The sequence below is a fragment of the Myotis daubentonii genome, chromosome 2 (assembly GCF_963259705.1).
Source record: "Myotis daubentonii chromosome 2, mMyoDau2.1, whole genome shotgun sequence".
Lineage (NCBI taxonomy): Eukaryota > Metazoa > Chordata > Mammalia > Chiroptera > Vespertilionidae > Myotis > Myotis daubentonii.
This window is the reverse complement of record NC_081841.1, coordinates 175114577-175130817: the sequence shown is the minus strand read 5'-3', so window position 1 is coordinate 175130817 and position 16241 is coordinate 175114577. Positions and strand designations below refer to the sequence as shown.

General features: G+C 36.7%; 1 protein-coding gene across 1 annotated transcript in view; it reads right to left on the bottom strand.

Annotated features, from left to right (window-relative positions):
- The window catches only part of GPC5 (glypican 5), a 654824-nt gene that overhangs the window by 344164 nt on the left and 294419 nt on the right, over positions 1-16241 (bottom strand). The window contains exon 5 of the mRNA XM_059681213.1: positions 5520-5645. Coding sequence (XP_059537196.1) covers positions 5520-5645 — 126 coding nt within the window. The remainder of the gene's footprint in view (positions 1-5519; positions 5646-16241) is intronic.

The following is a 16241-nucleotide window of genomic DNA, read 5'->3' as shown; positions in this document are numbered from 1 at the left end:
CAGAGTCCTTTGTCTTTTAAAACTTAACAATTGGTGTGCAGTGATATGAATCAGTCTTGGCCTTTCAAATAATACAGGAACTCTGTTATAAAAGAAATTGCAGTTGAGAAGAGAAAGAAGATTCATGACATATAAATGCACGAAGTACTATGGGTGTCATGATGGATTTAGACATTACAATAAATAACAAATGAGGGGACACAAGATAAATATGGGAGTTTGGGAAAGCTGTATACATCAGTGCATGGGGAAAATGACTTAGTTGAAAATTCTTCTATTAATAATGGGAGTTTCAAGGTCTACAGTAAATTGTTGCAATAGAGTAAACGTGGGGCCATGTCCTAATCACACCTTTAAAGCATCCTTCAATTCTCAACCAAGGGAGATAGGCCATTGGCATAATAACAATGATGAGTATTAGGAAGGTAAAGTTAAGCAATGTTAGAAACTGAATAAGTAGAAATTGCAAGAGAAAAAAATGAAATAGAAAACACACTGGTGGTCACAAAGAAGATACTGCCTTTACACAAGCGACATAGGAAAAGCAACTAGTGGTTACATCAATGAAACTCAAAACAATCTGAGTCCTGATTGTTTTTTAAATGTAGTCCATAACATTTGGAAAGTAGACTAGGTGTTTTTAAAAATATATATAATTGAATGCAGGAAGAAAAATAAAGATCAAACAATGAGTAAAAGGAAAAAAAGAGGTTACAAACAATTACATTGTCTGGGTGGAAAGAAAACTGATAGTAGATAAGTACAAAATCTCAGCCATTTCTAAGGTTTTACATTTTTATTGATTTTTAAACATTCAATTATAATAATTTGAGAAGAATATATTATCATAGGAGTTCAAAAAGAAATACTGCATTACTAAAGAAGCATTAAGGAACATTAACTAAATCAAGATGAAGTAGAAATCATGTGGATTATTCATTTTATTGGGGTATTTAACAGCTACTCAGTAGTTTAAGAGTTGTTACAGAGGGCATAAATCCCTGGAGATTGAGAAGAGTTACTGGATTATCTGTCTATTAGTCAAAAGGGGAAAGGAAGCCTTCATAATTAAGTAGCTGTCTCCTGAACTTCAATACCCAGAAAGATGAGTACAAACCATTAAGCAATCAATTTGCAATAACAGAGAACTGAGAACAAAGAGGGACTGACAAGTCTTTCAGAGAACAGTTTTGTTTCATGATGAAGAGACAGAAAGGTATTAAGAGTGTCTTTAAGAGATGGAGATGACATGGATTCCAGTAACACATTTTCATCTTAAATCAAAAACTGTTTGAACTGTTGACCTCAATATTGCAATAGAGTATATGATATGCATACAGTCTTTAAAATAATTTGAATTAAAATATATTTTGTTTCACGAATTAAATATTCCTTATCTATGAGAGATATCTGAGATATTTTTATCTATAATCACAAAGGAATTTCACTTCTTTCCATGAGAACAAAGGTAATTTCATCCAATTTTATAGGGTTGTCACAATATTGAAACAATCTGTATGGTTATTCTATTATTCAAGACACCATGTCTGTGCACATAAATAATCTTATCAATCAAGTCCTATAAAAAGGCCGTCAGGAGAAGAAATCTTGCCAACATAATCACTTTGCTCCTATAATGAATAATAGACTCAGTATTGGCCATCAATTTATCTTATTGCTGCGTTTGGCATAATTCCTCTGGAGTAAACTTGATGAATATGAAAAAAATAAAAAGATAAATATCTCTATTATCCCCAAATATGACATACGGTCATTTGATATTCATTTTTTCAAAATTTGGTGGCATTATTTAAGTAACTGTAGGTTCCTGAAATGAGCATCATATATGATGACCTCAGTGCTTTCACTCTCCAATCATTGACTTCATTATTTTTTCTCAAGAAAGATGTAGTTAATAATTTAAAATTGTAACATTCACCAGGATTCTACTTTATATTGAATCTTTCTTAGCTAAATTCAATAGTCCAGTATTGAACCATATCCAGTAATGTTTTGGCAACACTATATCAAAAAATTATTAAAAAAATAAGAATTGGTTGGAATTAAATGTGAAAATAGCACTTTTTTTTCAAAAAGAAGAAAATAATGCTCCCTAATATTAATATCACTATAACATGGTTTCATTCAACATAAATAACTACAGAGCAAATAAAAATATAAAACTTCCCCCAGCACTTTGTAAGTATATTTGCAGATTTTACGTAACTGTCCAGAAATATTCTATGCAGAACCAATATCAATGTTTTTTATTTATTCAAATCTGCTGATAAAATGTTCTATTTTAACTATTTTTATTTGAAATTATTCCACATTAGCAAATATAAACATGCATCATTTTTTTTACTGCCACATAATATTCCATGGAGAATATATCACACTAAATCAACCAGATATGATGGATATTTAGAATTTATTATTGATTTTGTATTGGAAAAAAAACTGTTCTAAATTTATATCAAGAATTGACTGAGTCATGAAAGAATTAAAAATTCAATTATATTTTACAGAAGTCAAAGTACACATGAGCATTTTCTCAAGATCAAATAGAAAAGAGATATCACCCAATCAACTTACTTTGGAGCATTAGGGAGTCAAGTTTTGGGGTAACTAAATGAGATAATGTTTGTGAAATATTATCTAACACTAGGGATCCAGTCCACGAATCTGTGCATCTTGAAAGGAACTGTGGGCTGCAAAGCTGTGGTGGGCACAGAGGCGGGTGTTGGCCCATCCTCCGTGCCCCTGCCCAGCCCCTCCTGCCGTGCGCCCCTCCCCCGGTCTGCCAGTAGCCCTGCTACCATCGCAGCTGCTCCCACGCGCTGAGGGCGCTGGCCCTGCTGGCACCTGCTGATGGTGTGGAGCGACTGGGGCTGGCGTCAATAGCGGGTGCGAGCGGGCCGGCGCTGGCAGCGGGTGCAAGCAGCGGCTGCTGCCTCAATCATTCCTCAGGAGCAGGGGGAGGTGGAGAAGCCCTCAGGGACGATCAGAGCCAGCAGCCGCCCATTGACAGCACCAAGCAATCGGGGCCGGACCGGGTGCCAGCAGCTGGTGTGAGCACGGCTCTGGTGCCAGCAGTGGGTGTGAGTGGGGCCGGCACCAGTAGCAGATACGAGTGCCAGGCAGGACCACAGCGCACGGGAGCAAAGAATTTGTAGTAACCTCCATAGGCTCGCCCCGATGATAGCGACCGGTGCCCCACCTTGTTCTGGTGCCCCTGCTCACCCGCTCCACCTTCCAGATGTGGCCAATGCCCGCCATGTTCCGTGCGCACCCCCTGGTGGTCAGCGCACATCATAGTGACCGGTTGTTTGGTTGTTCAATTGTTCGGTTGTTCCGCCATTTGGTCTATTTGCATATTAGGGTTTTATATCTATAGATTAGAAAACAATCAGGGCTGAAAAATGTTCATTTTGGAAGTAGCCCAAAGTGGTCAAGGGCCAGTGTGTGAGGCCAACCAAGGGTTGTGGAAGCAGTTTGAGGACCCATGAGATAGGGATGAAAGAGAAGAATTATGCTCAGGACAGAGAAATGTCAGCTACCAGGAGGAGATAGAAAGGCTGTTTGAGAAAAGATTCAGGCAAAGTGAAAGCTGCTCCCAGAAGAGTAGAGTCACACAGCACACTCAGGAGTGGCTAACCAACAGAAGGCCAGGTGGTCTAGGAAAGGGGAGGCATGAGCTGGAAGCAAATGAGAATAATGGCAATCACTCTCCATCAGAAATGTGGGCACTTTCTTTGGAGAATTCTTACTATAGATGAGCTATCTTTATTCATAAACTGTGAATGAGGTCTTAAATGTGTATAATGCAGAAGAAAATATATTCTTCGGGTTGAAAATACTATCCTTCTAAAAAGTTTTCTCAATCATTGACATTTCCCACAATATGTCCTATTAACAAACCTCAGACCAAATAGAAAGGAATGGGGCAAACTGAAACAAAGGTTCCTACAGCTCTAGAATCCAATGATTCTATACTATAATATAATTAATTTATATCAAATCTATATTATATACTAAATCATTAATTAATCACCATGAGATTCTCAGTAGCACCTGTAGAAAAATTGTTAATACACAAAAAAGTTCAATTCCAGTATGAACAGTATGAAAAGAGAAAATATAAGTCAAAATAGAATTTAATCACTAGATCTAAGTGGCGGAAATTTTATTGGCATCATAATACTACAGGCAAAATACTATGCATGATGATTGCTCTCAGTAAAGGCAAGGAAGGTATATTTACAAAATATGGTCCAACATTCAAAGAGCAAAATGGAAAAAAAAAGAGCACTGGCCATGTTGACCAAATATTTTATTTTAAATTATTCTTTAAATTATTGAATTAAGAAATAATTATTTAAAGTTAATTATAGTTCCTTTCTTCAACAACTTTGCTATGAAATCTAAGAAGTTCTATGAGGTATTCAGATATAATTATTTATTTAAAATCAGAAATGGTTATGATCACCCAGAAATATGTAAACAGCGTTTATTATATAAATTTATAATAAAATAAATTACAGTCTATGTTTATCATAGCAATTTTACTTGTTATATGACCTTTCCAATTAACTCATCACTCTTGTGGCAACTAAACCACCTATCTCTACCTGGAGTAGGCATCTTTGTAAATCAGAAAGCTTAACACCCTACCTTTCTTTTTGCACATTGCTAAAAATAAAACACACAAAAATATCCAAATCCAAACACAATATAAGCTGACATTCTATAATAATCACCAGCATTGGAAAATCAAAGGGCTAATTTCCAGCCAATTATGTTAACCATGGTTATATATTATAGAGGGAGAAATTTAAACTTTGTCAAGCTCAGGGGATTACTTGAGAGTACAATCAGTTATAGGAAGCAAAAGAAAATAAACTGTCAAAGAAATTCTAGACAGTGAGGAAAAAAGGTAAAAGTTCAATTTCACTCCCAAGTTTGAGGAACAATTGACAACATACAAATAAACGATGTTTCAAACAGATATACATAAAAGCACCTACTCTTTCTTATCTAGTGTCTTTCTCTCTCTCTCTCTCTCTCTCTCTCTCTCTCTCTCTCTCTCTCTCAGAGGTACTTATAGGGTAAACATATAACTAATGCTGATTCACAAATCCATATATCAATGAATCTTTGCATAGATATTCACATTTCACTGAATTTCCTCATTTTCTAATATTCATAAAGTTAAACTTAAAAAAATAAAATACTTTATAAACAATAAATATTTAGATAGAAGGCAAATGATACTTGATTGAAAAAGTAGAATTTTGGGGTAAGTCATAGATAAGTAGAAAATAAGAGGGAATAACACAGAATGTTATTAAAATGTCAAAAGGATCATATGTATTTTTAACAAACTAAAGAGAAGGAATTACTGTATACTCTAACCCATGTGGCAAAGTTAAACTGGAATAATCCACTGAAGATCTGGAAAAAGAACGCTAGGATGAAAGTAGCCATTATGTTTTCACAGACCACTGCCCATAAAATACCTTTTTACTATGTCTTCTCCATTCCAGCATGGCAGTCCATCAGCAGCGGCTAAGTCATTAACACAAAGGTGATCAGCCAGACCCCCATAAAATGACCCGTGCAGTCGAAGGCTGTTGATAAATTCTCTGAATGGAAAAAAACACACAAAGAAAACTATTAAAACCAAAAATCCATAACAAATGCCAATATAAATGGCCTAATTTGATAAATAAAAGGTCTAGAATGCAAATTTTTGTTTTCTCTACCTATTTTTATATATTTTCAATACTTTTCTAACAATCAAGATAAATACCACATTTATTTTTAAAAACATGTATAGAAATTATTTGTTTTGAATAAAAGTTTCCACTGGGTATGAATCATATTATTATAACTACAGGTCCAAGAAGTAGTAAGTAGCACGTGCGCACACACACACACACACACACACACACACACACACACACACACTTCACTTAGTTTCCCTAGAAGTTCTCACTGGCTGTTGGCTTGGAAACCACAGTGATAACTAATTACTTCCTTTTCCATATAGAAATGTCAGAGTCTTATAACACGCCAATTGTTTGCTTACTGATTAAAAGTTTAGTAGTAGACTTATGATTTTCCCATCTGGATTTTCTCTTTGGTGTCTAAGAACATAAAGTGATGTGTTTTTACTGAATATGAAAAACCAAGATATGCAACATATTTCAGAGGCTTGAAAATAAAACTTGTTGGAAGGAAAACTACTTTAATATGTTAACTAACTTTTCCCCTTTCACTATACTCCCTTCCTCCATCAAGTTCAGAAAGGAATAATTCAGCACAAATGCAGTTTGTTTGGGTTTTCAATTTAGAAAGCCAAGAATTTTGAGTTTTAAAACCAAGTCTTTCAGGTTCCAAGAACTTGGTTTTAACATTTCAAAAGACTACGTCCTGAAGACTTTAGTTTGAATGTTTTTTACATAAACAAATGCTTTGGAAAAAATGAAAAGCTACTAGATTGATACATAGGAGATAATTTCTGGGCTAGAAAGAAGGGGTAGGAAAATGAAAGGTTTGAATGAAAGCAAACTTCAGAAATTCATCGCTTGAGTAGTTAAAATGTAGCAATTATGAAACTACATCTCCCACTGAAATTTTTTTTTTAAATTTCTTTAAAAATCGGATCAAAAACAAGGGGTGAATCTTTAGTTTAGCTGAAATAACTATTTTTTAATAAATACAATTTTGACTGACATGCTCAAAGTATTAATTTCATAATTCTTACAGTTTTCATAGAACTCTTTTGTTTTTTTGTTTTTTAAAAAAACTGATGGAATTATAAATAACCATTCATCTGGAATGATAATTGTAATTCTCAAATATGCAACATCTGATATCCTTGAGATGATAAGAAGTCCCCACAGCAAGTGTTTGGTGAGTATTTAATCAATTTTTAGCAAAGCTTGGCCAGACAAGTAATAACAAAATCATCACAAGAAGCATAAATCTGATTCAACTCTAACTTACACTCAATAAAAAAATGCTTTATTTTCCTTCTAGCATAGTAACTACTTATTTATATTTTGTCAGTTTTCTCTACTAGAAAATAAAAGCCCTCCTTAATGTCTATATCCTTACTAACTCGAGTGCATGAACAAATATCAATTCTCATGTTGCAGCTACTAAAATATAATTGAGGGTGACTGGTTCTTTCCTAGAGACATGGAATTTAATGAATGTTTAAGAAGTGTCCTGAACCTACTTTGAATCGATGAATTTTCTAGAAATGAAGACTCCTGGTACAAACGGCTGAAATGCTAAGACCTCAAAATTGATGGTGTAAAACTGAATAGATATTTTTTATGGAACCCCAACCTCCTCCTCCAATCTTGGTGAATGTCGCCCTGGTTTCATTTATCCCTTCACAACCAATAGACCACAATGGGGAAATCTTTGCTTATGTCTTTTTTTTTCTTTTGGGTTTGTTTTGTCCATTAGTATTGGTCTTAAAGCAGTGGGAGGGCCTATAGCAGACTCAATAAATAGTTATTGAATTAATAAATGAGTAAAAACTAATTAATTCCATTCTCAATGTGTTCAGTTTGAGATTTCTTTGGAATATTCAGAAAGAGAAATCAAGTAGAATGATCCTCTCAAACTTAATTAATGTAATATCTGGGGACCTTGCCCAAATGCAGATTTGGGTTCAAAGGTTGTGGGGTAGGACCCTACATTTCCAAGAAGCACTCAGATGATGCTGACGCTATGGGTACAAGACCATGACTACATCCAAGTTTGCTGTTGGACATGTGACCTTGGAGCTCAATGCCCTGGACATATCTGGGAGTCATCATCTGTGGAGGTGCTAGCTGAAGTCCTGGATATGGATGAAATCTCTCAGGAAAATAAAATGCAGCCAGGAAAAGCCCAAGGGACCCAAATAGAGCAGAGGAAGAAAAGCTTTAATGCTAGAGAGCAATGAAAACTTAAAACATGAGAGAATCTGAACTTGGAGAGTTCTTCATGGTGTAAAATGCCACGATCAGCAGTTACCTAAAATAATGAATATGTCCCTTATATGTGGTGACCACCATTGTTATGGACTAAATTGTGTCCCCAAAAATTCATATGCTGGAGCCCTAACCCTCAATGGGACTATATTTGGAGAGAGGGCCTTATAGAAGTAATTAAGTTTCAATGAGTCAGATGTTAGGAGCCTATTGTGATATGACTGGTGTCCTAATGAGGAGACACAGAGATGTCCGGGGTACAGGAACACAGAGAAAAGGCCATGAGAGACACAGGAGAAGGTGGCCATCTGCCAGGCAAGGGGGAAACCTCGGGATCAATCAACCTGCCAACAACTTGATCTTGGACTTCTAGAATCAAATATCTGTGAGAAAATTAATTTTTGTTAATTAATTGTTTAAGCCACCCAGTCTGTAGCATTTTGTTATGGCAGCCCAAGCAAACTGATATAATAGTTAAAGCACTTGGGGGAGGGTAATAAACTTCATATTTGCAGTATGATGAGCATTACATAGGGGGTGAGAACCTGGAAGTGGAGAGTCCCAAAGGAAAGTTTGAGTTAGGGGAGTTTCATGTGTGTGTGTGTGTGTGTGTGTGTGTGGTTGCGCGCACGCACACACATGTGCTTGTATGAGTAAGGAAGAGCTTTGAAAATATTTGTATGTGAAAAGGAAGGAGAACACAAGGGTATGCTGTCATAAGCTTGTTCCCAAACATCCCAAATGTCTACCTTCTGGGCACAAAGCACCTTTGAAGTCCTTTGGTTTTGTGACTTGCTCTGCATTCTGGTAAATGCATGCGGAAGTGAAGTATGTACCTTCCAGCCTTCAGCTTTAAGGACCAAATGTGGCTTTGCCACCTTCTGTTTTCCTCTCCTATGACAACAGGGACTATTTTACAAGCTGGTTGCTCTGTGATTCTGAGGCTTAAAGCCAGGACAACTTGAACAGCCGGGACTGGTCTAAAATGGGCAAAGATTGCCAACAAAAAAACTCTTTTTTTTTGTCCTAAGTCAATGATAGATTTGGGTTGTTTACTACTACATCATAATTTAGTCTCTTAATTGATGCAAAGATAAGAAAAGTAAATTAATAATTAATGAATCACACATTCTGGAAAGAAGGATTACTAAAAGCAGACGGGGTAGTGAGCTTTGGAGCAAATTCTCTGAGACTAAAATAATGGAAAGAAGTCTATGTGAATGTTGGGATAAGGTTTGGTTTGTAAGGACAGAAATTTCAGGAGAGAACCTACTTTGGAACTCCATATTCCATGTCAGGCAGTTTTTAGATCACAGGAATTAAAAGTCGGATTGCGAAAAGAAGTTGCATGAAGGTCAAGGGGGTCTACGTTGTCTACAGAAAATAAAAATAATTGCAGAAAATAAAGGAGTTAAAACAATAGTAGCCATAGTGAGGTCAAGATTTATCTATCCCCACAGAGCCAATTAATGCTGTTCCTATTATAAGAATCCACAGTTCAGTTTCCAGCTCAATACTTGGTGTACGACACACCATACCTCCTTTTCCAGTTACATGAAATCCCTCAATGAATAAAACATTATATTCTTTGGAATAGTCAGAATTTAGGTTTCTGGGAAGGTGACTATATCATTACAATTATTTTTCTATGAGAATATTTCCAGTTAAAATTAACAGCATAACAAATTCAGGGAGATGTTAGAAGTTCCAGATAATTATCCTTGAGGGACTGTGTTACATATGCCAGTTACTCATCTTGGTCTTAAAACATCTCTAGAATACAGAAATCAAATATAATTACTACAAGCAAGTTTTAAAATATTTAAAAAAAAACAGGAAAAGATTCCTGGTCAGAACACTTATTCACAGCCAATATGTCAGGGCTATATATAGTTTCATAATTTTTGATTTGTGCTTGCAACAGTCTAACAAATGATTTCCTCCTTTGGTTTTGCCCACTCATTTAGCCTTCACTGCAAGCCCCATACTGTTGTAAGAATTAGTTTTGGGAATCAGCCATATCACATTCCCACTTTCAAATCCTAAGAATTCAAGTCAAATATCTTACATTGGCATATAACCTCTATACTCTTTGCCCCTAGCATCCTATGACAGTCCCCTACCCTCCACTCACACACCCAGCCAAAAACCACATACTTCTATTGTATAAGATATTTCAACATTAACCAGATAATATTCCAAGTTATCACATACAATTTCCTCTACCCAGAACTGCCCCCAACCCCTACCCATCAGTCGTGATCCAGTTGAAACCTCATTTCCTCTCTGACCCCTGCCCACAGCCTGTGCGGCTTTTGTTGGTTCATCCTGTTTCTCACAGCACTTAGCGCCTGTTCTACAACCCTAGCTTGGTGGTATTGTAACTCCTCTGTTTGTATATATGCCTCCCTGATTATAATTCCTCTGTTTGTAAATCTCTGTTCCCTAAAGGCAAACATCATGTCTTCTTCATGTTAAAAAAAAAAAAACACACACACACAAAAAAGCTTTTATTTATTTTAGAAAGAGAGGAGAGAGAAACATCGACTGGTTGCCTCACATACTCACCCTGACTGGGGTTGGAACCCTCAACCTGGGCATGTGCTCTGACCAGGAATTGAACCAGTGACCTTTTGGTACATGGGACAATGCTCAACCAACTGAGCCACACCAGCTAAGGGCAAAAGCTATGTATTTTTTTTATACCCCCAAGGTTTGGATCACAGTTTGGTACCCAACAAGCACGCAATAAATTCTGGTTGAATTGAGTCAGATGCAGTATTATTTTTTAACAGCTTCCAGAATTAGAAATTTCTACAGGAAATACATATTTTAAAATGATAATGATAATTTAAAGCCCTCCAAGAACACAGCTGACTTGGGAAACTTTAAATTTGGAGACCTATTCCTAGATTGTGGAGAAATATCAGGAAAATCTTTCTGGTGCATTGCACTAAAAATGAAGAAATCTAAAGGACAGGATTACAGACTGTGACAGATTCTACTAAACAGGCTCTAGACGGATTATAAATGTGATGCTGAAATTAATATGTAGTTACATATTAATATTTAGTCACACTGCTTTGTAAGATAGCTATCATAATTAACGATCACAGATACACTATATTGTAAAAAACAGTGAAAAAGAACCTAAGAAATCCTCTGTTCTGATAGCTCTCTGTCCTACTGCACTTTATCATCACCAAGGAAACATGTAAGCTGCATGCACAGATTTCTCCCTCAGACATTCAGATTAATTGGTCTGGGTTAGGATCCAGGCACCTGAGTTTTTCTGGATTTTCCTACCTACAGGATCCTAATGTACAGCCAGGGTTGAGAACCAGTGATTTAATCCAACCCTGTTATGTTATAACTAGAGACCTCATGCATGAAATTCATGCACTGGGGGGCAGGGGGTCCTCAGCCCGGCTTGCACCCTCTCACATCCCAGGACCCCTCAGGGATGTCCCTGAGGATCAGTCCTAAGCCGGCAGGCAGACATCCATCTCATAGTCTGGGATTCCTCTCAAAGTCTGGGACCCCTCTCGCAGTCCGGGACCCCTTGCTCCTTACTGTCTGCCTGCTCGCTGCTCCTTAGTGCTGCCGCAGAGGTAGGAGAGGCTCCCACCACCGCCACTGTGCTCACCAGCTGTGAGCCTGGTTTCTGGTTGAGCGGCACTCTCCCTGTGGGAGTGCTCTGACCACCAGCGGGCAGCTCCTGGGTTGAGTGTCTGCCCCCTGATGGTCAGTGTGCATCATAGTGACTGGTTGTTCCACCATTCAGTCAATTTGCATATTAGGGTTTTATTATATAGGATTAAGGAAAATGAAAAATCAGAAAAATGAAAAGACCTGTGAAAAGTAACTAAGTTTAGTCAGGCCTTTAGTCTGACAAAAGAACTAAGTTACTTTTAATAAGGGGACTGTCTAGGGTGGGGGGAAAAATGGACACATATGTAATACCCTTTGTAATACTTTAAGCAATAAATAATTAATTCATTCGCTTAAAATGCCAAAACTTAGCAATGTCAGGCTGATACTGGATGTCTGGAAAACTAAACTTGAATGTTTACATAGAAAAATATTTTCATCCCTCTTTAAATGTTTACAGAAATTATCACATTTTCAACAGAGCACACTTATCAGTGGACTAGGAAGCAGGTAGGTGACTTCTCCCTATCAGAATTGGCACTTAGGAAGTAATATGTTCAGACAGGATTTCTCTGTGTATCTGTACAGTCTGCATGGTCTGGTAGGAGAGCAGGGAGTGGGGAACATGCTGACCACTGGCTAATGAACACCTTTGTACACTATGCTAGCACAGCAAAGAGGGAAAAGGCTGCAGCACAATTGCTCATTCAGAGCTTACAGCCTTGTTTGCCCTGAGCTCACTAAAGGCAAGAGGGAAACATGGACCAGCATAGTTATTGCTTCATTGCTCCCCGTGCCCTTGAGGCCAGCAGTGCCAGAATAGTTTTCTGATCTGACACGTGGCCAAAAAAAAAAAAAAAAGTAAGAAAACACAACTCACCCCAAAGTTGTCCTGTCTTTGTTCAGTTGACATAGGAATGCCTAGTTACAATAGTAAAATGGAGCAACAATTCTGATTGGCTGCTCCTTTATAATTGTCTTTAATCATTTTTTCAAATAATAAAAATACCTTTTCCGAGTAGTAAAATAATTAAAAAGCACATGAAGAACAAGTTAATATATGCCTTTTATAGTTTTTACCTCTCTCCCTCCTGAGGAAACCAACATTAACAACCTGGTCTCTTTTCTTCAGCTTCCTCTATGTGTATAACAGTAAGTAACCCCAAACAAACAGAGAGATACATAAGAAGAGACAAAGAGATAGTTTGGTTTTGCAAAACTAGGACCAAGCTAAACGCATACATGACATTGGCTTTGCTCACTTGATAATACATCATGGACCCATTTTATGTTAATAAATCTCAGTCTTGCCCTAGCTGAGCAGCTAAGTGGATTAGAGCATTTTCCCTATAGGCCAAAGTTCGGAGTTCAATCCTCAGTCAGGGCACATACAAGAATTAACTAATAAATGCACAAATTAGTGGAACAACAAATTGATGTTTATCCCTCTCTCTAAAATCAACTAAAAAAATCTGTCTTACTTATTTTTATGTAGTTGTACAATGTTCCATAAACTAGATATAGCAACACTAGCATAATCTATTAAAGTATTCCGTTAAGCTCATTTATACTGTAATTTACATGGCTGGCGCTTCTCATAGGTATGGTTTGAAGAGTGGCAACCACATGTCCCAAACTGTGCTGATCTTCTAGGGGCTGTTTTCACTTAGGCATATGGCTCTGATCTGCACTGGACTTGGCACTGCATTTCATTAGATGCTGCTGGAAACAGAGCTATGTTCAAAAGGCATACCGCTCAATCTTATGTCTTCATCTAAAGGGAATTTGTTTCAATTTTAAAACATTTATAAACTGTCACATATTGCACTTCCCTCTCTTTTTTGCACACGATATAAAATAAACTATTTCTAATTTTTGGCCAAATCTAATTAACTGGAAAAATGTTGGAGAAGAATCTTATTTTTAAAAGGCTCATTTCTCTGTGGATTGTTGCAGACCACACATTTCTTTACTTAATGACATGTATTGATTTTTTTTTTTTTACCCCTAAAGTCAGTCTACACATAACACAGAACCCAAATTAAAAGCAGTGCCTCGCACACTGTTTGAAAATATCTGTAGAACAAAGGTCAAACGTGCAGTTTGCTAGTTAATGGCCTGAGGCAAAGTCAAGGTTAATGTGGCGCTAATGAGCAGGCTCACCCCTGCAGGGATGTCTGACCACAGTTGTCAAACAGTAGACTTTCAAAATGTCAGTCTCTTGCTCAGCAGAGGAAATGTATAATTACATGTTCCTAGATAAGTACTATTTTCGTTTGCTATACTGAATCCATATTTAGTCATTTTTCTTCTCAACGAAGTCATTCTATTAGACAAAATATTTTTATAAATTTTTAGAACTAGAAAAATTATAGATTTCTAGTCTATAGCAGTAATAGTTTTCACTGTACACATTTGAAAATACTTCAATGTCTATAGTTAGATCAGCTATAGGGAGAAACGAAATCTAGGTTCTTGGCCACTTCCTAGAGAGATTTTGTGATGTATGGAGAATGGGAGGAGAGGGTGTAATTGATACTAAGAAGCCATGCAATATACAGCACCAGGCACCTTCCTCGCAAACATGAATGTGTTTCACGCACATGGCATTCCGATTTGATTAAAAAGAAAAATGCAATTTTTTTTCTAAAGGAGTAACTCAGAGAGTCTGCTCTCTGAACCCCACCTGAACTCACTGCTCATTATGGAAGCTGTGACCTGAGGATCCACACCATACTCTAAGAGAAGGATTTTATTTCCTGACTAAATGATTCCAGGTTTTTTGCTCCTCATAGGAAGTCTCCTTGTTCATGTGGCACGGTTTCCCCTCATTAGAAGATTGACTGTGCTTTCTCAACAAAGCTGAAGGAGCTAAGATGGGTGGTAGGTTAGGGAGCATCAGGGAAAGGAATGGGAAGGGGAAATGGAAATATGCTAATGTCCTTAGCTACCCTCTGCAGAGGATTCTTTTCTGACAGGTGATGCATGGTTAGCTCTCTCTGGTGGTGGTTTTACACTAACCCTGAGCTGGACGTCCCGAGCTCTCTGTACAATTAGTATAGACCCCTCTATTTCTCACTTTTCAATAAACCTCTAAACCCCACACATTATCATTTAATGTCCCAATAAAAAGGTCCCTTTCTGAAAGCATCTTCCTCTAAAAAGAATGATTTAAACCTGATGTCAAAACTGGGTTTTTAAAACCAGTTCTCATCTCGTTTACCCATGTTGTAAAAATGTACCTTAAAATGCATAGATTCTGTTCTCCATTTGAAAGGACTTTAAACAAAGGCCTTATTCATTTATAAAACCAAACACTGAACCAAGTGTCTAATATTTAAAGAAATCAGATACTATTAGGGAAATTGAGCATCGATTCTAAGAGAGATGTGATATAATTTCTCCTACCTCATAATTTTGTTTTTTAATAAAATTATGCAATGATTTGTTCAATTTACTAATTTCAAAAAGCATACTATTGGTTTTTCTATAGAAAATATTTTTGAGCACATGATTGGTTCAAGATTAACAAAGATGTTTAGCCAAATAGAGTATTTACAAATCTAAGGATTCTAATATAGGTCATTCACACAAAAAGTCACTTTGAGTCCTTATATTTTGAGATTCAGCATTTTAGGTCAAATCTTGATAGTTATTACTTTTTTTGCTAATAATTGATAAATATTCTGTGGTTGCTAACATTTTGACTATAAATTCCATTACTTGAAGGACAAGAGAACACACTTTGAATAGTATTTTCTTCTCTCAGCACTAGCAGAGCATTAATAAAATACCTTCCCTTTAATACCATGCCAATAGAAGGACTTCTTCCTCATTCCTTCCATTTTTTCTTGTTTCCATTTGTGATTCCAATCAGCTATTCCTATTTACCTCCATCCATGAACTTACTTATCTGATTGATGGACAATATATGCCTGGTACAATAGCTCCCACTCACATTTCCAGTTACTATACATCTCTCAGTGCTAATTCTTCTGCTCCTGGACTCTAGGTCAGGATATCTATAATTAATAGAGTTTGAAAAAAAATGAGGCAATTTAGTCTGCAGTTTTATTCCTGTTATTCAAGTAAGTCTCATTTTGGGGGGAAATGAGACTCACATGTGACCCAGTTATTACTGTAGTTCCCTATTTCTGATGGGTGGCAGGACATATCACTAAGGTTGAGAACTATCCGACTTAATGGTCATTATTTGTATGGCTGAGAGAAAAAAAAATGTTTTTTACATTTTTCTGCAGTGAGAAACTTGAGATTTCTTTCTTGTCACATTAACTTTAAGTTGACAGCCTCAACATTACAGATGTTGCAAATTAACTTGAGGACCAACGCATTATAGACCATTGATATAACTTGGAGAATTTAGAATAAATGCCATGCTCCCTGAAATAAGCCTATCCTCATTTAAGCAAGCTAACTGTGTGAGTTCTAATTACAGCCACTGACAGCCACATACATTTTGCCTAGAATGTTCAGTAATTGTTACCATCAAAACAAAAAGTGGGTATCTGTTCGATACCACACATGTGCATGCAGCCACATCTAAGACTAATCATGATTTCAACTTCTAGTTCACAT